At 40.2% G+C, this 22,141-nt stretch overlaps 1 protein-coding gene across 1 annotated transcript in view; it reads left to right on the top strand.

Moving 5' to 3' along the window:
* The window catches only part of LOC138319783 (papilin-like), a 266,069-nt gene extending 243,928 nt beyond the window's left edge, over positions 1-22,141 (top strand). The window contains exons 28-37 of the mRNA XM_069262918.1: positions 2,813-2,980; positions 3,385-3,576; positions 3,739-4,053; positions 7,378-7,563; positions 8,562-8,684; positions 17,909-18,053; positions 18,547-18,701; positions 18,793-19,065; positions 19,293-19,568; positions 20,057-22,141. Of these exons, the coding sequence (XP_069119019.1) occupies positions 2,813-2,980; positions 3,385-3,576; positions 3,739-4,053; positions 7,378-7,563; positions 8,562-8,684; positions 17,909-18,053; positions 18,547-18,701; positions 18,793-19,065; positions 19,293-19,568; positions 20,057-20,199 (1,976 nt within the window). The 3' untranslated portion in view covers positions 20,200-22,141. The remainder of the gene's footprint in view (positions 1-2,812; positions 2,981-3,384; positions 3,577-3,738; positions 4,054-7,377; positions 7,564-8,561; positions 8,685-17,908; positions 18,054-18,546; positions 18,702-18,792; positions 19,066-19,292; positions 19,569-20,056) is intronic.

Consider the following 22,141-nt stretch of genomic DNA (forward strand, 5'->3'; position numbering starts at 1 on the left):
CGACACTGCAGGTAAATTATCTGTACAGGGGAGTTAACTCCATTATCAGGGGAGGTGGAAACCGACACTGCAGGTAAATTATCTGTACAGGGGAGTTAACTCCATTATCAGGGGAGGTGGAAACCGACACTGCAGGTAAATTATCTGTACATGGGAGTCAACTCCATTATCAGGGGAGGTGGAAACCGACACTGCAGGTAAATTATCTGTACAGGGGAGTCAACTCCATTATCAGGGGAGGTGGAAACCGACACTGCAGGTAAATAATCTGTACAGGGGAGTTAACTCCATTATCAGGGGAGGTGGAAACCGACACTGCAGGTAAATAATCTGTACAGGGGAGTAAACTCCATTATCAGGGGAGGTGGAAACCGACACTGCAGGTAAATTATCTGTACAGGGGAATAACTCCATTATCAGGGGAGGTTGAAACCGACACTGCAGGTAAATTATCTGTACAGGGGAGTAAACTCCATTATCAGGGGAGGTGGAAACCGACACTGCAGGTAAATTATCTGTACAGGGGAGTTAACTCCATTATCAGGGGAGGTTGAAACCGACACTACAGGTAAATAATCTGTACAGGGGAGTAAACTCCATTATCAGGGGAGGTTGAAACCGACACTGCAGGTAAATTATCTGTACAGGGGAGTTAACTCCATTATCAGGGGAGGTGGAAACCGACACTGCAGGTAAATTATCTGTACAGGGGAGTAAACTCCATTATCAGGGGAGGTTGAAACCGACACTGCAGGTAAATTATCTGTACAGGGGAATAACTCCATTATCAGGGGAGGTGGAAACCGACACTGCAGGTAAATTATCTGTACAGGATAGTCAACTCAATTATCAGGGGAGGTGGAAACCGACACTGCAGGTAAATTATCTGTACAGGGGAGTTAACTCCATTATCAGGGGAGGTGGAAACCGACACTACAGGTAAATAATCTGTACAGGGAAGTAAACTCCATTATCAGGGGAGGTGGAAACCGACACTGCAGGTAAATTATCTGTACAGGGAAGTTAACTCCATTATCAGGGGAGGTGGAAACCGACACTGCAGGTAAATTATCTGTACAGGGGAGTAAACTCCATTATCAGGGGAGGTTGAAACCGACACTGCAGGTAAATTATCTGTACAGGGAAGTTAACTCCATTATCAGGGGAGGTGGAAACCGACACTGCAGGTAAATTATCTGTACAGGGAAGTTAACTCCATTATCAGGGGAGGTGGAAACCGACACTGCAGGTAAATTATCTGTACAGGGGAGTTAACTCCATTATCAGGGGAGGTGGAAACCGACACTGCAGGTAAATTATCTGTACAGGGAAGTTAACTCCATTATCAGGGGAGGTGGAAACCGACACTGCAGGTAAATAATCTGTACAGGGGAGTAAACTCCATTATCAGGGGAGGTGGAAACCGACACTACAGGTAAATTATCTGTACAGGGAAGTTAACTCCATTATCAGGGGAGGTTGGAAACCGACACTGCAGGTAAATTATCTGTACAGGGAAGTTAACTCCATTATCAGGGGAGGTTGAAACTGACACTGCAGGTAAATTATCTGTACAGGGAAGTTAACTCCATTATCAGGGGAGGTGGAAACCGACACTGCAGGTAAATTATCTGTACAGGGGAGTAAACTCCATTATCAGGGGAGGTGGAAACCGACACTGCAGGTAAATTATCTGTACAGGGGAGTCAACTCCATTATCAGGGGAGGTGGAAACCGACACTGCAGGTAAATAATCTGTACAGGGGAGTAAACTCCATTATCAGGGGAGGTGGAAACCGACACTACAGGTAAATTATCTGTACAGGAGGGACATCATATTTATGGGGGAAGGTACTACATATGTCTTTATAGTGGACACAAATCCACAAACTAGCTATATATCAGTTCTAGGTGGAGAATATATGGCCATTATACTAGGGTAACAGCTCCACAGAACTTATTCATGATGAGGTTGTGTGTGACAATTTTAGTTAGATAAATAGATAATTAGTCCATTGTCAGGCCCTGCAGGTAGGGCGTTAGAATTGTACCTGCTGCCTCTATTGCATGATTGTAAAAGGCGACTAATTTTAGGATCTTATCTTTTATCTTCTTCCTAACTGACTATCTTCCCTAATGCCTCTCTTGGCACCGCCTCACTTCTGGCCTTGAGTTGAGCGTTCGCCCCTGTGAGGAAGGCTCTGGGTTCTTTCCCCTGGCCGAGACACTCCTGCTTAACGCTCAGCATAAAGGGAGTGGGACAACTGGTTTGCCCGTTGTCAGTATAATGTGACCGGGTGGGGTGTGTTGCTTGGTGTCTTCGGCGGCATGCTTCAGTGATATAGCACTATAAAAAGGGCAATAGTTCCACTATACAAGAAGACACAACACGAACATATCGCAGTCTCCCCAAACATGCACTTCACACACGCTAAACACTGCATACATGGGAGGCAGTCCTTACATGACCCTGGCTGTTAATAGGATGTTAAAATAATCGAACAAACAAACAAACAAGTCCATTGTCAGGGGGAAACTTGTAATGGTTGTCATTATCATTAGTGTATTGTCCAAAGGGAAATAAATTTTGTTAAATGTGTCTCAGATTGTTGGATGGAAGCTTTACCAAATACTACATGCACTGTATGTGTATTGTATCCTACTGTGGCTTGGAGATAGACAAAGGGCCTTGTCAACTTGTGCACTAGTGTTATTTTTATCCATGTATATTGTATCCTACTTTGGCCTGGAGATGGACACAGGGCCTTGTCAACTTTTGTGCTGGTGTTATTTTTATCCATGTATATTGTAGACTATTGTGGCCTGGAGATGGACACAGGGCCTTGTCGCGCCAGTATCCCTGCCTGGTATTACAGCCACACAGAAGGCCAGTGTAAGGAGTTCTTATATGGAGGATGTGGCGGCAATAAAAATCGATTTATTTCAAGGAGTATGTGTGAGGCATCCTGCAACCGTGACGGTAAGTTTCTTATACTGGTCATAGAAAGGTCAGAATCCATTTAGACCTTCATTACATCCACACAATGTTGACAAAGTGGCAGAGGATACAAACAGAACGCTGAAACAGGGATATACTATCTTTGAAGGAAACTACTACAGAGATATGTTGTTTTATATAATATTGCTAAATAAATATTCGTACTATCTTTTGTAAATAATAAATTTGCTGCAGAATATCACAATGTCTGCCGAAGAAAATAATGTTGCTACATAGATATTTGAAATGAGAGTGTTGATACATATCTAGTAGATAGCGATGGTCAGTTCCTCGTGGAGAATTGTACAGACTGGTTTGTTACATTTGAGGGGAGATACAGATGTGTATAAAGTTTGTAGTAACATGTCCTTGGTGTTTGTCCACAGCCGTGTGTAAACTTCTGCCTGACAAGGGTAACTGTGTACAGAGTGTCCAGCGCTACTACTATGACATGTCTCAGGATGCCTGTGTCAGTCTCGACTATGGAGGCTGCGGGGGTAATGCCAACAATTTCGAAACCCGTGCAGCATGTGCGACTAAATGTGGAGGCTCCTACGTCACGCCACCACCACGCAGTGGTAAGTATACTGATTTGATAACTGGCTGTATAGGTGTGTATGTAATAATAAAAATTGTGTGTGAAATGGCAAATGTATATTTAATAATATATAAAGATTTATAAAATATATAATAGCCTGTCAACATGCACCCATTATTAAACAGGTTACCAATGTTTCTAGATGATGTGTGTGCCATGGACAACGAGAGGGGTCCCTGTCAAGACTACTCTGTAAAATGGTTCTATAATCGGGATGAACAAGTCTGTGGTCGTTTCTGGTATGGAGGTTGTGACGGAAACGGCAATCGTTTTGATAGTGAGGATGAATGTAAACAGAGATGTGGTGAAGAGATAGTCACTTCGCGCCCCCGCCCGACCTACGCCCCAGTCACAGCTCGACCAACGTATGCCCCAGTCACCACCCCTAGACCAGAGCCTGTGTACACACCGAGACCAGTTTACACCACTCCCAACCCAGACACTAATGTCATCGTGGGTAAGTAGTGGTACTGAGACCAGCATACACCACTCCCAACCCAGACACTAATGTCATCGCAGGTAAGTAGTGGTACCGAGACCAGTATACACCACTCCCAACCCAGACACTAATGTCATCGCGGGTAAGTAGTGGTACCGAGACCAGTATACACCACTCCCAACCCAGACACTAATGTCATCGTGGGTAAGTAGTGGTACCAAGACCAGTATACACCACTCCCAACCCAGACACTAATGTCATCGTGGGTAAGTAGTGGTACCGAGACCAGTATACACTACTCCCAACCCAGACACTAATGTCATCCTGGGTAAGTAGTGGTACCGAGACCAGTATACACCACTCCCAACCCAGACACTAATGTCATCGTGGGTAAGTAGTGGTACTGAGACCAGTATACACCACTCCCAACCCAGACACTAATGTCATCGCGGGTAAGTAGTGGTACCGAGACCAGTATACACCACTCCCAACCCAGACACTAATGTCATCGTGGGTAAGTAGTGGTGCCGAGACCAGTATACACCACTCCCAACCAAGACACTTATGTCATCGTGGGTAAGTAGTGGTACCGAGACCAGTATACACCACTCCCAACCCAGACACTAATGTCATCGTGGGTAAGTAGTGGTACTGAGACCAGTATACACCATTCCCAACCCAGACACTAATGTCATCCTGGGTAAGTAGTGGTACCGAGACCAGTATACACCACTCCCAACCCAGACACTAATGTCATCGCGGGTAAGTAGTGGTACTGAGACCAGTATACACCACTCCCAACCCAGACACTAATGTCATCGTGGGTAAGTAGTGGTACCGAGACCAGTATACACCACTCCCAACCCAGACACTAATGTCATCGTGGGTAAGTAGTGGTACTGAGACCAGTATACACCACTCCCAACCCAGACACTAATGTCATCCTGGGTAAGTAGTGGTACCGAGACCAGTATACACCACTCCCAACCCAGACACTAATGTCATCCTGGGTAAGTAGTGGTACTGAGACCAGTAATACACCACTCCCAACCCAGACACTAATGTCATCGCAGGTAAGTAGTGGTACTGAGACCAGTATACACCACTCCCAACCAAGACACTAATGTCATCGCGGGTAAGTAGTGGTACCAAGACCAGTATACACCACTCCCAACCCAGACACTAATGTCATCGCGGGTAAGTAGTGGTACCGAGACCAGTATACACCACTCCCAACCCAGACACTAATGTCATCGTGGGTAAGTAGTGGTACCGAGACCAGTATACACCACTCCCAACCCAGACACTAATGTCATCGTGGGTAAGTAGTGGTACCGAGACCAGTATACACCACTCCCAACCCAGACACTAATGTCATCGTGGGTAAGTAGTGGTACTGAGACCAGTATACACCACTCCCAAACCCAGTATACACCACTCCCAACCCAGACACTAATGTCATCGTGGGTAAGTAGTGGTACTGAGACCAGTATACACCACTCCCAACCCAGACACTAATGTCATCGCAGGTAAGTAGTGGTACTGAGACCAGTATACACCACTCCCAACCAAGACACTAATGTCATCGCGGGTAAGTAGTGGTACTGAGACTAGTATACACCACTCCCAACCCAGACACTAATGTCATCCTGGGTAAGTAGTGGTACCGAGACCAGTATACACCACTCCCAACCCAGACACTTATGTCATCCTGGGTAAGTAGTGGTACCGAGACCAGTATACACCACTCCCAACCCAGACACTAATGTCATCCTGGGTAAGTAGTGGTACTGAGACCAGTATACACCACTCCCAACCCAGACACTAATGTCATCGTGGGTAAGTAGTGGTACTGAGACCAGTATACACCACTCCCAACCCAGACACTAATGTCATCCTGGGTAAGTAGTGGTACTGAGACCAGTATACACCACTCCCAACCCAGACACTTATGTCATCCTGGGTAAGTAGTGGTACCGAGACCAGTATACACCACTTCCAACCCAAACACTTATGTCATCCTGGGTAAGTAGTGGTACCGAGACCAGTATACACCACTCCCAACCCAGACACTAATGTCATCCTGGGTAAGTAGTGGTACTTGATTTCCAGAGTACGACTTCTGTGACCTTGACAATGTGTTTGATTTCCAGAGTACGACATCTGTGACCTTGATAATGTGTTTGATTTCCAGAGTACGACATCTGTGACCTTGATAATGTGTTTGATTTCCAGAGTACGACATCTGTGACCTTGACAATGTGTTTGATTTCCAGTGTACGACATCTGTGACCTTGATAATGTGTTTGATTTCCAGAGTACGACATCTGTGACCTTGACAATGTGTTTGATTTCCAGAGTACGACATCTGTGACCTTGACAATGTGTTTGATTTCCAGAGTATGACATCCATGACCTTGATAATGTGTTTGATTTCCAGAGTACGACATCTGTGACCTTGATAATGTGTTTGATTTCCAGAGTACGACTTCTGTGACCTTGATAATGTGTTTGATTTCCAGTGTACGACATCTGTGACCTTGACAATGTGTTTGATTTCCAGAGTACGACATCTGTGACCTTGATAATGTGTTTGATTTCCAGAGTACGACATCTGTGACCTTGATAATGTGTTTGATTTCCAGAGTACGACATCTGTGACCTTGACAATGTGTTTGATTTCCAGAGTACGACATCTGTGACCTTGATAATGTGTTTGATTTCCAGAGTACGACATCTGTGACCTTGACAATGTGTTTGATTTCCAGAGTACGACATCTGTAACCTTGAAAATGTGTTTGATTTCCAGAGTACTACATCTGTGACCTTGACAATGTGTTTGATTTCCAGAGTACGACATCTGTGACCTTGACAATGTGTTTGATTTCCAGAGTACGACATCTGTGACCTTGATAATGTGTTTGATTTCCAGAGTACGACTTCTGTGACCTTGACAATGTGTTTGATTTCCAGAGTACGACATCTGTGACCTTGATAATGTGTTTGATTTCCAGTGTACGACATCTGTGACCTTGACAATGTGTTTGATTTCCAGAATACGACATCTGTGACCTTGACAATGTGTTTGATTTCCAGAGTACGACATCTGTGACCTTGATAATGTGTTTGATTTCCAGAGTACGACATCTGTGACCTTGACAATGTGTTTGATTTCCAGTGTACGACATCTGTGACCTTGACAATGTGTTTGATTTCCAGAGTACGACATCCATGACCTTGATAATGTGTTTGATTTCCAGAGTACGACATCTGTGACCTTGATAATGTGTTTGATTTCCAGAGTACGACATCTGTGACCTTGATAATGTGTTTGATTTCCAGAGTACGACATCTGTGACCTTGACAATGAGCGTGGATCCTGCAGTAACTACACTATTAGGTGGTACTACAACAATGAAGATCAGAGATGTATGAGGTTTTGGTACGGAGGCTGCGACGGTAACGCCAACAACTTCCAAGATGAGGCTGAGTGTCAGAACATCTGTATTGAGCGTCGTCGCCCCGTGGGTAAGTCAGTACAATAGGAGCTACTATAGTGGTGTAGGATTTAATACAGAACACATATAGAGTGACAAGTCCCTGACATTCTATGACATGACAGTATCATCCTTAAACCAACTGACAAATCAGAATGTGAACCCTGCACTCTAGATGTTCAATTAAACAATAACCTTCCTTTACATCAATGTGGAATTTGGACGGGGTCATTTGGAATTTGGACAGGGTCTTTTGGAATTTGGACAGGGTCATTTGGAATTTGGACAGGGACCTTTGGAATTTGGACAGGGTCATTTGGAATTTAGACAGGGATAAGGGGAGAAAATGAAGTGAAAGGGAGACATATTCTATCATAAATATCTATTCATGGTTGTGGACAATTAGGGATTTTGATGATGTATTTTTTAATGTATTCATTAATACCAATATGTAACACAAGATGTAACATTTACATAGCTAAAATATCACAAATAATTTAATTACTTTAAAAAACATGGAGGTCTTGATAATTGATAATCTACTTGAAGCATGTTAACATTACCTAATAATACCGTGTTAAATATCTATTAAAAAAACACAATTTTATCAATGTAAATGTAACATTTATATTTGTATATAAAAAAGTAATAACACAAGATAACAAGTGTACACAGTAATTAGTATAAACTAATAGATCCACACCTAGACTCCTAACAATTGACCACCTAACCCCAGTACCTATAGTGAGTGCATGTCTCTGGCATGACACAGCTCTGATTAGTTAACTCTCGTGATTGTGGCCCAATGCCTGCTCGCATCCTGTTCTGATACCAGATTGAAGTTCTGAATTGCATGTATCTGTTAATTAAGATCTCTAAGACAGGTTTGTATGACAAATCACCAATCCGTGGAATGACATTAGGTTGCCCATTTTAACCTTGGTTATGGTGTTTCTAATTTTACATTCTGTTAATTTCTTTTTTTATTTTATCATTAACATTATTTCTAACCCCATTGCATGCCTTCAGTTACTCGAGCTCCAGTCACCCCTCGACCTGACAGTGGTCGTAGGGACTGCCAACTGTCACGTTTCGGGTGTTGTCCCGACGGAGTCCTACCGGCCGCCGACATATACTTCAGCAACTGTCGAGGTACAGTCACAACTACTGTGTGCATGTCACTGAATATATCTGTCAATAGGTAACTTTTATTGTGTCTGTATTGAGTACCTGTGTAGGTATTGTCTCTGTATTGAGTACCAGTGTAGATATTGTGTCTGTATTGAGTACCAGTGTAGATATTGTGTCTGTATTGAGTACCAGTGTAAGTGATGTGTCTGTATTGAGTACCTGTGTAAATATTGTCTCTGTATTGAGTACCAGTGTAGGTGATGTGTCTGTATTGAGTACCAGTGTAGATATTTTGTCTGAATTGAGTACCAGTGTAGATATTGTGTCTGTATTGAGTACCAGTGTAGGTGATGTGTCTGTATTGAGTACCAGTGTAGATATTGTGTCTGAATTAAGTACCAGTGTAGAAATTGTCTCTGTATTGAGTACCAGTGTAGGTGATGTGTCTGTATTGAGTACCTGTGTAAATATTGTCACTGTATTGAGTACCGGTGTAGGTGATGTGTCTGTATTGAGTACCAGTGTAGATGATGTGTCTGTATTGAGTACCAGTGTAGATATTGTGTCTGTATTGAGTACCAGTGTAGATATTGTGTCTGTATTGAGTACCAGTGTAGGTGATGTGTCTGTATTGAGTACCAGTGTAGATATTGTGTCTGTATTGAGTACCAGTGTAGGTGATGTGTCTGTATTGAGTACCAGTGTAGATATTGTGTCTGTATTGAGTACCAGTGTAGGTGATGTGTCTGTATTGAGTACCAGTGTAGATATTGTGTCTGTATTGAGTACCAGTGTAGATATTGTGTCTGTATTGAGTACCAGTGTAGGTGATGTGTCTGTATTGAGTACCAGTGTAGATATTGTGTCTGTATTGAGTACCAGTGTAGGTGATGTGTCTGTATTGAGTACCAGTGTAGATATTGTGTCTGTATTGAGTACCAGTGTAGGTGATGTGTCTGTATTGAGTACCAGTGTAGGTGATGTGTCTGTATTGAGTACCAGTGTAGATATTGTGTCTGTATTGAGTACCAGTGTAGATATTGTGTCTGTATTGAGTACCAGTGTAGATATTGTGTCTGTATTGAGTACCAGTGTAGATATGTGTCTGTATTGAGTACCATGTAGATATTGTGTCTGTATTGAGTACCAGTGTAGATATATGTGTCTGTATTGAGTGTATGTTGTATTGAGTAGTGTAGATATGTGTCTGTATTGAGTACCAGTGTAGATATAATGTCTGTATTGAGTACCAGTGTAGGTGATGTGTCTGTATTGAGTACCAGTGTAGATATTGTGTCTGTATTGAGTACCAGTGTAGATATTGTGTCTGTATTGAGTACCAGTGTAGATATTGTGTCTGTATTGAGTACCAGTGTAGATGATGTGTCTGTATTGAGTACCAGTGTAGATATTGTGTCTGTATTGAGTACCAGTGTAGATATTGTGTCTGTATTGAGTACCAGTGTAGATATAATGTCTGTATTGAGTACCAGTGTAGATATTGTGTCTGTATTGAGTACCAGTGTAGATATTGTGTCTGTATTGAGTACCAGTGTAGATATTGTGTCTGTATTGAGTACCAGTGTAGATATTGTGTCTGTATTGAGTACCAGTGTAGATATTGTGTCTGTATTGAGTACCAGTGTAGATATTGTGTCTGTATTGAGTACCAGTGTAGATATTGTGTCTGTATTGAGTACCAGTGTAGATATTGTGTTTGTGTCTGTATTGAGTACCAGTGTAGATATTGTGTCTGTATTGAGTACCAGTGTAGATATTGTGTCTGTATTGAGTACCAGTGTAGATATTGTGTCTGTATTGAGTACCAGTGTAGGTGATGTGTCTGTATTGAGTACCAGTGTAGATGATGTGTCTGTATTGAGTACCAGTGTAGATGATGTGTGTGTATTGAGTACCAGTGTAGATGATGTGTCTGTATTGAGTACCAGTGTAGATATTGTGTCTGTATTGAGTACCAGTGTAGATATTGTGTGTGTATTGAGTACCAGTGTAGATGATGTGTCTGTATTGAGTACCAGTGTAGATATTGTGTCTGTATTGAGTACCAGTGTAGATATTGTGTCTGTATTGAGTACCAGTGTAGATATTGTGTCTGTATTGAGTACCAGTGTAGATGATGTGTCTGTATTGAGTACCAGTGTAGATGATGTGTCTGTATTGAGTACCAGTGTAGATGATGTGTCTGTATTGAGTACCAGTGTAGATGATGTGTCTGTATTGAGTACCAGTGTAGATGATGTGTGTATTGAGTACCAGTGTAGATGATGTGTGTATTGAGTACCAGTGTAGGTGATGTGTGTGTATTGAGTACCAGTGTAGGTGATGTGTCTGTATTGAGTACCAGTGTAGATATTGTTTATTGTCTGTATGTTGTATTGAGTACCAGTGTAGATATTGTGTCTGTATTGAGTACCAGTGTAGATATTGTGTCTGTATTGAGTACCAGTGTAGGTGATGTGTGTGTATTGAGTACCAGTGTAGATGATGTGTCTGTATTGAGTACCAGTGTAGATATGTGTCTGTATTGAGTACCAGTGTAGGTGATGTGTGTGTATTGTGTTGGTAGATATTGTGTCTGTATTGAGTACCAGTGTACCAGTGTGATGTGTGTGTATTGAGTACCAGTGTAGATATTGTGTCTGTATTGAGTACCAGTGTAGGTGATGTGTCTGTATTGAGTACCAGTGTAGGTGATGTGTCTGTATTGAGTACCAGTGTAGATGATGTGTGTGTATTGAGTACCAGTGTGTAGATGATGTGTGTGTATTGAGTACCAGTGTTGTGTATGAGTACGTGTGATTGTGTGTGTATTGAGTACCAGTGTAGATGATTGTGTCTGTATTGAGTACCAGTGTAGGTGATGTGTCTGTATTGAGTACCAGTGTAGTATTGTGTGTGTATTGAGTACCAGTGTAGGTGATGTGTGTGTATTGAGTACCAGTGTAGGTGATGTGTGTGTATTGAGTACCAGTGTAGGTGATGTGTGTGTATTGAGTACTGTTGTAGGTGATGTGTGTGTATTGAGTACCAGTGTAGATATTGTGTGTGTATTGAGTACCAGTGTAGATGATGTGTCTGTATTGAGTACCAGTGTAGATATTGTGTCTGTATTGAGTACCAGTGTAGATATTGTGTCTGTATTGAGTACCAGTGTAGATATTGTGTTGTATTGAGTACCAGTGTAGATATGTGTGTTGTATTGAGTACCAGTGTAATATTGGTGTATTGGTAGTAGATGTGTCTGTATTGAGTACCAGTGTAGATATTGTGTCTGTATTGAGTACCAGTGTAGATATTGTGTGTGTATTGAGTACCAGTGTAGATATTGTGTGTGTATTGAGTACCAGTGTAGATGATTGTGTGTGTATTGAGTACCAGTGTAGATATGTGTTGTATTGAGTACCATGTAGATATGTGTGTATTGAGTACCAGTGTAGATATTGTGTCTGTATTGAGTACCAGTGTAGATATTGGTGTCTGTATTGAGTACCAGTGTAGATGATGTGTGTGTATTGAGTACCAGTGTAGATATTGTGTGTGTATTGAGTACCAGTGTAGATATTGTCTGTATTGAGTACCAGTGTAGGTATTGTGTCTGTATTGAGTACCAGTGTAGATATTGTGTCTGTATTGAGTACCAGTGTAGATATTGTGTCTGTATTGAGTACCAGTGTAGATATTGTGTCTGTATTGAGTACCAGTGTAGATATTGTGTCTGTATTGAGTACCAGTGTAGATATTGTGTCTGTATTGAGTACCAGTGTAGATATTGTGTCTGTATTGAGTACCAGTGTAGATATTTGTGTCTGTATTGAGTACCAGTGTAGATATTGTGTCTGTATTGAGTACCAGTGTAGATATTGTGTCTGTATTGAGTACCAGTGTAGATATTGTGTCTGTATTGAGTACCAGTGTAGATATTGTGTCTGTATTGAGTACCAGTGTAGATATTGTGTCTGTATTGAGTACCAGTGTAGATATTGTGTCTGTATTGAGTACCAGTGTAGATATTGTGTCTGTATTGAGTACCAGTGTAGATGATGTGTCTGTATTGAGTACCAGTGTAGATATTGTGTCTGTATTGAGTATTGTCCAGTGTAGATATGATGTGTCTGTATTGAGTACCAGTGTAGATATTGTGTCTGTATTGAGTACCAGTGTAGATATTGTGTCTGTATTGAGTACCAGTGTAGATATGTCTGTATTGAGTACAGTTAGAGTATTGTGTAATGAATTGTGTCTGTATTGAGTACCAGTGTAGATATTGTGTCTGTATTGAGTACCAGTGTAGATATTGTGTGTGTATTGAGTACCAGTGTAGATATTGTGTCTGTATTGAGTACCAGTGTAGATATTGTGTCTGTATTGAGTACCAGTGTAGATATTGTGTCTGTATTGAGTACCAGTGTAGATATTGTGTCTGTATTGAGTACCAGTGTAGATATTGTGTCTGTATTGAGTACCAGTGTAGATGATGTGTGTGTATTGAGTACCAGTGTAGATATTGTGTGTGTATTGAGTACCAGTGTAGATGATGTGTCTGTATTGAGTACCAGTGTAGTGTGTATTTGAGTACAGTGTAGTGATGTGTGTGTATTGAGTACCAGTGTAGTGATGTGTGTGTATTGAGTACCAGTGTAGGTGATGTGTGTGTATTGAGTACCAGTGTAGGTGATGTGTGTATTGAGTACCAGTGTTGATTGTGTCTGTATTGAGTACCAGTGTAGATATTGTGTGTGTATTGAGTACCAGTGTAGATGATGTGTGTGTATTGAGTACCAGTGTAGATATTGTGTGTGTGTGTATTGAGTACCAGTGTAGGTGATGTGTGTGTATTGAGTACTGTTGTAGGTGATGTGTGTGTATTGAGTACCAGTGTAGATATTGTGTGTGTATTGAGTACCAGTGTAGATGATGTGTGTGTATTGAGTACCAGTGTAGATATTGTGTCTGTATTGTGTGTGTATTGAGTACCAGTGTAGATGATGTGTGTGTATTGAGTACCAGTGTAGATATTGTGTCTGTATTGAGTACCAGTGTAGGTGATATGTCTGTATTGAGTACCAGTGTAGGTGATGTGTCTGTATTGAGTACCAGTGTAGATGATGTGTGTGTATTGAGTACCAGTGTAGATATTGTGTCTGTATTGAGTACCAGTGTAGATGATGTGTCTGTATTGAGTACCAGTGTAGATGATGTGTGTGTATTGAGTACCAGTGTAGATATTGTGTGTGTATTGAGTACCAGTGTAGATGATGTGTGTGTATTGAGTACCAGTGTAGATATTGTGTGTGTATTGAGTACCAGTGTAGATGATGTGTGTGTATTGAGTACCAGTGTAGATATTGTGTGTGTATTGAGTACCAGTGTAGATGATGTGTGTGTATTGAGTTCCAGTGTAGATATTGTGTGTGTATTGAGTACCAGTGTAGATATTGTGTGTGTATTGAGTACCAGTGTAGATATTGTGTCTGTATTGAGTACCAGTGTAGATATTGTGTGTGTATTGAGTACCAGTGTAGATATTGTGTCTGTATTGAGTACCAGTGTAGATATTGTGTCTGTATTGAGTACCAGTGTAGATGATGTGTGTGTATTGAGTACCAGTGTAGATGATGTGTGTGTATTGAGTACCAGTGTAGATATTGTGTCTGTATTGAGTACCAGTGTAGATGATGTGTGTGTATTGAGTACCAGTGTAGATGATGTGTGTGTATTGAGTACCAGTGTAGATGATGTGTGTGTATTGAGTACCAGTGTAGGTGATGTGTGTGTATTGAGTACCAGTGTAGATATTGTGTGTGTATTGAGTACCAGTGTAGATGATGTGTGTGTATTGAGTACCAGTGTAGATATTGTGTGTGTATTGAGTACCAGTGTAGATATTGTGTGTGTATTGAGTACCAGTGTAGATGATGTGTGTGTATTGAGTACCAGTGTAGATATGTGTGTGTATTGAGTACCAGTGTAGATGATGTGTGTTGTATTGAGTACCAGTGTAGATATTGTGTGTGTATTGAGTACCAGTGTAGATATGATGTGTGTGTATTGAGTACCAGTGTAGATATTGTGTGTCTGTATTGAGTACCAGTGTAGATATGTGTGTGTATTGAGTACCAGTGTAGATATTGTGTCTGTGTTGAGTACCAGTGTAGTGATTGTGTGTGTCTGTATTATGAGTACCAGTGTAGATATTGTGTGTGTGTATTGAGTACCAGTGTAGATATGTGTGTGTATTGAGTACCAGTGTAGATATGTGATGTGTATTGAGTACAGTGTAGAGATGTGTTGTATTGAGTACCTGTTGTAGGTGATGTGTGTGTATTGAGTACCAGTGTAGGTGATGTGTGTGTATTGAGTACCAGTGTAGATGATGTGTGTGTATTGAGTACCAGTGTAGATGATGTGTGTGTATTGAGTACCAGTGTAGATATTGTGTGTGTATTGAGTACCAGTGTAGATGATGTGTGTGTATTGAGTACCAGTGTAGATGATGTGTGTGTATTGAGTACCAGTGTAGATATTGTGTCTGTATTGAGTACCAGTGTAGGTGATGTGTGTGTATTGAGTACCAGTGTAGATGATTGTGTGTGTATTGAGTACCAGTGTAGATTTTGTTATTGTGTGTGTATTGTGTGTATTGAGTACCAGTGTAGATATTGTGTCTGTATTGAGTACCAGTGTAGATATTGTGTCTGTATTGAGTACCAGTGTAGATATTGTGTGTGTATTGAGTACCAGTGTAGATGATGTGTGTGTATTGAGTACCAGTGTAGGTGAATGTGTGTTGTATTGAGTACCAGTGTAGATATTGTGTCTGTATTGAGTACCAGTGTAGATATTTGTGTGTGTATTGAGTACATGTAGTGTTGTGTATTGTGTGTGTATTGAGTACCAGTGTAGATGATGTGTGTGTATTGAGTACCAGTGTAGTGATGTGTGTGTATTGAGTACCAGTGTAGTGATGTGTGTGTATTGAGTACCAGTGTAGATATTGTGTCTGTATTGAGTACCAGTGTAGATGATTGTGTGTGTATTGAGTACCAGTGTAGTGATGTGTGTCTGTATTGAGTACCAGTGTAGATGATGTGTGTGTATTGAGTACCAGTGTAGATATTGTGTCTGTATTGAGTACCAGTGTAGATGATTGTGTCTGTATTGAGTACCAGTGTAGATATTGTGTTGTATTGAGTACCAGGTGATTTGTGTGTATTGAGTACCAGTGTAGATATTGTGTCTGTATTGAGTACCAGTGTAGATATTGTGTCTGTATTGAGTACCAGTGTAGATATTGTGTCTGTATTGAGTACCAGTGTAGATATTGTGTCTGTATTGAGTACCAGTGTAGATATTGTGTCTGTATTGAGTACCAGTGTAGATATTGTGTCTGTATTGAGTACCAGTGTAGATATTGTGTCTGTATTGAGTACCAGTGTAGATATTGTGTCTGTATTGAGTACCAGTGTAGATATTGTGTGTGTATTGAGTACCAGTGTAGATATTGTGTGTGTATTGAGTACCAGTGTAGATATTGTGTGTGTATTGAGTACCAGTGTAGATGATGTGTGTGTATTGAGTACCAGTGTAGATATTGTGTCTGTATTGAGTACCAGTGTAGATATTGTGTCTGTATTGAGTACCAGTGTAGATATTGTGTCTGTATTGAGTACCAGTGTAGATGATGTGTCTGTATTGAGTACCAGTGTAGATATTGTGTCTGTATTGAGTACCAGTGTAGATATTGTGTCTGTATTGAGTACCAGTGTAGATATTGTCTGTATTGAGTACCAGTGTAGATATTGTGTCTGTATTGAGTACCAGTGTAGATATTGTGTCTGTATTGAGTACCAGTGTAGATGATGTGTGTGTATTGAGTACCAGTGTAGATGATGTGTGTGTATTGAGTACCAGTGTAGATATTGTGTCTGTATTGAGTACCAGTGTAGATATTGTGTGTGTATTGAGTACCAGTGTAGATGATTGTGTCTGTATTGAGTACCAGTGTAGATGATGTGTGTGTATTGAGTACCAGTGTAGATATTGTGTCTGTATTGAGTACCAGTGTAGATGATGTGTGTGTATTGAGATGTTTGTAGTATGTGTGTGTATTGAGTACCAGTGTAGATATTGTGTCTGTATTGAGTACCAGTGTAGGTGATGTGTGTGTATTGAGTACCAGTGTAGATATGTGTCTGTATTGAGTACCAGTGTAGATATTGTGTCTGTATTGAGTACCAGTGTAGATATTGTGTCTGTATTGAGTACCAGTGTAGATATAATGTCTGTATTGAGTACCAGTGTAGATATTGTGTCTGTATTGAGTACCAGTGTAGATATTGTGTCTGTATTGAGTACCAGTGTAGGTGATGTGTGTGTATTGAGTACCAGTGTAGATATAATGTCTGTATTGAGTACCAGTTTAGATATTGTGTCTGTATTGAGTACCAGTGTAGATATAATGTTTGTATTGAGTACCAGTGTAGATATTGTGTCGGTATTGAGTACCAGTGTAGATATTACACACCTGTACCATCTGTATAATTATTATCTGTTAAACTTTAAATCGCTCATGGAGAACATCATGTACAGGAAATGTTCTCCTGTTGTCCTTTGACTAGCATGTTCTGTCTGTTTCACTCTCTGTGCATGAGTTTTGCATGTTCTCTCTTCATTCTGTTCCTGTTAAATGTTTTATATAATTTTTTGTTTGCTTTTTCTGTTTAAAAAATCGTATACAAAATGTAATGTATGTTTGTCACAAGTGTATATTGATTTCTTCAGGAAAATAAGAAATTGTTTGTGTTCTGTAAGATGAAGATATTGATTTTGTTGTTTAGTTGAGCTTTGTAAATATGAATTTTGAAAGAGTAGAACAGATGAGTACAACTAAGGGACATAACTCCTGGATGTAGTGGGAATGAGATGTTTAAAATACGTAGGCTTGTCACATGTCAGGATAATTAGTGAGAGTATATATATCTTAAACCAAGACATGTTTTATGTTTAATCAGGTAAGAAAAGATTTTTTACTTCAAGGCTACAAAGCATGCTTTAAAGCTTCTTTTACACTATGATTTCTGGACAAGTTCACTGCACCTGCCAGATCGAAATCTTTCACTGAAACCTTGTATGATCAAACTGGCTTTGCATTTTGACTTGAACTAAAACCGTGAATGAATTAAGTTTGAGTGTATGAGTGACTTTATAAGTTTTTGGTTATTTAGACCCGAGTAGCGGTTCAGAGGAGACGGGACTGATCGACGGAGACTACACCTCCATCATAGAACAGCCAGGACAGGATGTAATGCTGCCCTGCTCGGGCTACAAACCTGGCACCAACACAGGCACCATCGCCTGGTACCGCGACGCGTAAGTCTGCTTCATTACATACTTTATACATATCAGACAGAGGAGTTAAAATGATTGATTTACTTTTTAATTTTGATTATCCTTTTTTGAATGGTTAAAATAGCAAATGGAGACAAGAATGCTTTATTAATTGTTTAAATAGTGTCTTTATTCCCAGAGGATTAAATTTTGTTATATTATCTGTCAAGTCAGTTTCGGCGAAATTAGAAAGAATGATAAGTGATATAATTTGTAAAGCTTACTGTTAAAAATTGACAACTGCGCAAACACTGTGAATTAGTATTAAAAAGGAGATCACAAAATTTTCTTCACACAAACAGACATACAGTATTCATGTAATTGCAAGTAAGAATGCAGATCCAAGCAGTCAATCTACAGAGTTTAACCAAACTATGATTTAGCTAGAGTTGTCTTTGTATTTTTCAATACTTCAAATTAACCTGAGACAGCATAGTATGATGTGTTATCATTGTGGTTTGAACTCCATTAACAGATTCTTGGTGTCCAATGACCAACGTTATATTAACTACCAGAATGGCTCACTCCTCATACGCGGTATCACGAGCCAGGACTCCGGGGTGTACGCCTGTCGGGTCACCAACGGCAACGTACTGCCATACATAGAGAGATATAGACTACAGGTTGAAGGTGAGCATAAAAGTTAAAAAAGATCCTCAATGTTTGGTAACAAAAACTTTCACAAAACTGTAGTTTTACTATGATTGCCTTTTCTCTACAGTGGCCATTGGAATCTTCCCCACCCCAGCCAAGATTGTAGTAAAGCCTGGAGGAAATGCTTTCCTGCACTGCCAGGCCTACGGTACCCCGCGTCCTTCTGTGTCCTGGACCAAGGGAGGAACTGCAGTCCAGTCTAGTGGAAGGTTTGCTGTTTACGATAACGGCACTCTGATCATATCCCAAGTGGGAGTGCGCGACACTGGGGACTACACTTGTATGGCCAGCAATGGGGTGTCTACTCCTGCACAACGTATCATGATGTTAGCCATCAGAGGTAAGATTCCTTGTGTGGGTTGATACCTCTGTACTAGTATTCTGTCTATCTAATACACTATAATTATTATTGTCACATATGTTGAAAGATTGAAAGCTATGTTATGGTTATACAATATACTGTAGCACAACCACTCACTGTGTACTGTCACACTTTTGTACCATATAGACAGAAGTATGTGTTAAACACTTCTTCTCCTTTATGTATGATATTTTATTTGTTAACAGAATCCCTGAGGGTTTCCATTGATGAGGTTCATATGAAGAAGCCAAGGGAAGGTGACCGTCTTTACTTGACCTGTCGAGGATATGGCTACCCGGAGCCCACACTTACATGGGAGCGACTAGGGCGGCCCCTACAAAATGGCCCGGGAGTGTTTGTAAGGGGAGGTGATCTTCGTATCACCAATCTGACATTAGATGATACAGGGCTGTACACCTGTATTGCCACCAACAACGAAGAAAAAGTGGAGGATGATGTATCTATCCAGGTGTTACAGAAAGGTAAAGGTTGCTATAACTTGTATGTTCTGTAAAACTGTTAATAATGACCAGTAGTTAATCTGGGCCGACTCTCCTTGTTGACCAGTGACATGAGATAGTGTCATGCTTTTACGGCTGACTTAGTCATTAAAACCACTAACCATTCATCACCAATAGACTAAGATCACCCATTCTTGTACTTGTTTGGTGTTGCTACGGCGTCACTGTAGTGATCTTTGTTCTTTTGACTTAGTTATCCTTTGTGGTGCCATAGTGGTATGATAGCGGTGTAGGAATACTGTTACCATGGTTTTCCTTTGCCATTGAACACTATGTCTATTCTTAGATGGCCAAAGCAAGGAATCTTGTACATTGAGTCTGCAGTGATGATGCTGTATGTTCTTGAAATAGTAAAATTCAAATAAAATCATATTTAAATGCTTTAGATTTCAGTCAGATTTTATCAATTGCAGAAAATGTGTAATAATTTGATAATTCTTTTTTGACAGATGCCACACTGCCTGACTGTAAGGACCGTGCTCCCCTACTGAAGTGTCGACTAATCGTGACAGCTATGTTATGTAATTACAGTATATACTCCAAACAGTGTTGTGCTAGCTGTGAACGAGAAAGGTCACGCTTGATTGGTTAAGCTGTCTACCAATAATACTCCACAACACATTACACAAACAGCTTCTGAGGCAATCTGTGGGTCACAGTGACCTATTTTGACTGGTATGTCCTGTCTGCTCATTCTTAGGCTCACAACACAGGACAGGCTTCAGGACAGACCAGTCAATTGATACAATACCAAAGATGTGCATTTTACAGTGACCTTCCATTCCTGGAGAGGAGAGGGCAGGACGTTTCAGCTGGGGAGAGCTGTCTGGACATTTACACTATAGCTGTATGCCAGACAGTATTGTTGAACAAAGTCCCATCATAGGTTCAAAATGTTTGTTTGTAATTTTGTAGATAACATTTAGTAAATATTTTCATTTCTGTCGGCCACAATAACAAATAAATCCTGATATATTGTATAGAGATTATGGAACGTCTGTCATGTATGTTTATCATCTCTCATGTAAACTAACCTTCATATTAGGCATAGTATTTACTACTAGTCTTTCTTCATATAGTCTGCTCCATGTTAATCCTTGCATTTCCATGGCAACATGGTTTGGTTTATTTTCTGTAACAGCTAAAAACACGTGAGTCAGTACATTACCAAAGATTACAGTAAAAGAAAATTATGTTTTTCATGGTGTTTCATTATGATGAGTTGATAGAAATTTTGATATTGGTGAATTTTTGGTTTTGACAATTAACTGATTTTTAGACATAATACACTGCATTATGACCGATTTCTCATTGCATTGTGGGTAGAACTACCTTTCACATTCATGGTGTCCAATTCAGTTGACTAGAGAATGGTGTCTAAATGATTTTTTATGTTTTCTCTGTGGAATATGTGTGTGTATGCAATAAGATTTGTCTTCAATAAAGAAGTTTGATGCTTTTTAAGTTAACAGCAATGTAACGTGGATGTGTCTTTCCTGAGCATATCCTAGCAGGTGACTGGCTTTATATTTTATAATCTCACAATAGGTCCCAACAAGTACAAAACATACGAAATACCTCATACCCCTAGATATTTACATGTTCCACTTGATCTGCTCATCACAGACCTATAGTGAGACATACACTGTCCCCTATGTACCTTTGGGGATGTATAGCCTTGTAACAGTCAGAAAGCTGGCAGTGTTTGCAAGGTTATCTGAAGGTCAACTGACATCCTAGCTTTTTAGACAAGTTTTATTATAGATGCTATTTGGATGATGTACACTGAGTCATTAGCTAATGGCTCCGAGTGGAGGATTGTTACAACAAATGTATTTCACCATTAACATGTAACTGGCCAGTGTTATTTATCTATTTATACACTGATTATATGTCATCTTTGTACTGTAATACGGGGCCCATCATTATTCTTTATGTGGAGGCATTGCTACACATCAAGAAGCCAAAATCCATCAACTGTTCTCTGAAGGAATCAAGAAGAAAATCATATACTTGGAAAAATGAACTTATTCTGTGTATGTTTAGGGTGGCTTTATGAATTAAAACATTATAATAATGATATATAAGTGGGATGAAAGTAGAGCTATATATGTAGGACTTGTGTTGACGGGATTATAATGGGGAGGTCAGATTGTGTTAGTGGTGAGATGGTCACCGCACCGGCTACTAACACATTCCTCGTGTTTCTTAAGACATGTCGCTATTCAGGCTAGAATACCATTCCTCTGCAAACTCTGACAGTGCTTGGTTCTATAAAATATATATAGGGAAGACAAGAGTTGTCCCCCTTACGATGGGGACATGCAGTGCTGCCTTAATCACCATCCATTGTGCCCTGTAGTTTGCCATTGTCTATAAATGTACCTATATATCCATGTATATATTATAAATAAACTTTTCTACTTTATTAGGATAAATAATTACTGTTTCTTCCCATATATAACAATTAATATGTTGTGTAAATGTATTTTACATCATTTTATAAAAATATTAAAATGATGACAAAAAATCAA

This window comes from Argopecten irradians, chromosome 3 (assembly GCF_041381155.1).
Source record: "Argopecten irradians isolate NY chromosome 3, Ai_NY, whole genome shotgun sequence".
In the NCBI taxonomy this organism is placed as follows: Eukaryota; Metazoa; Mollusca; class Bivalvia; order Pectinida; family Pectinidae; genus Argopecten; species Argopecten irradians.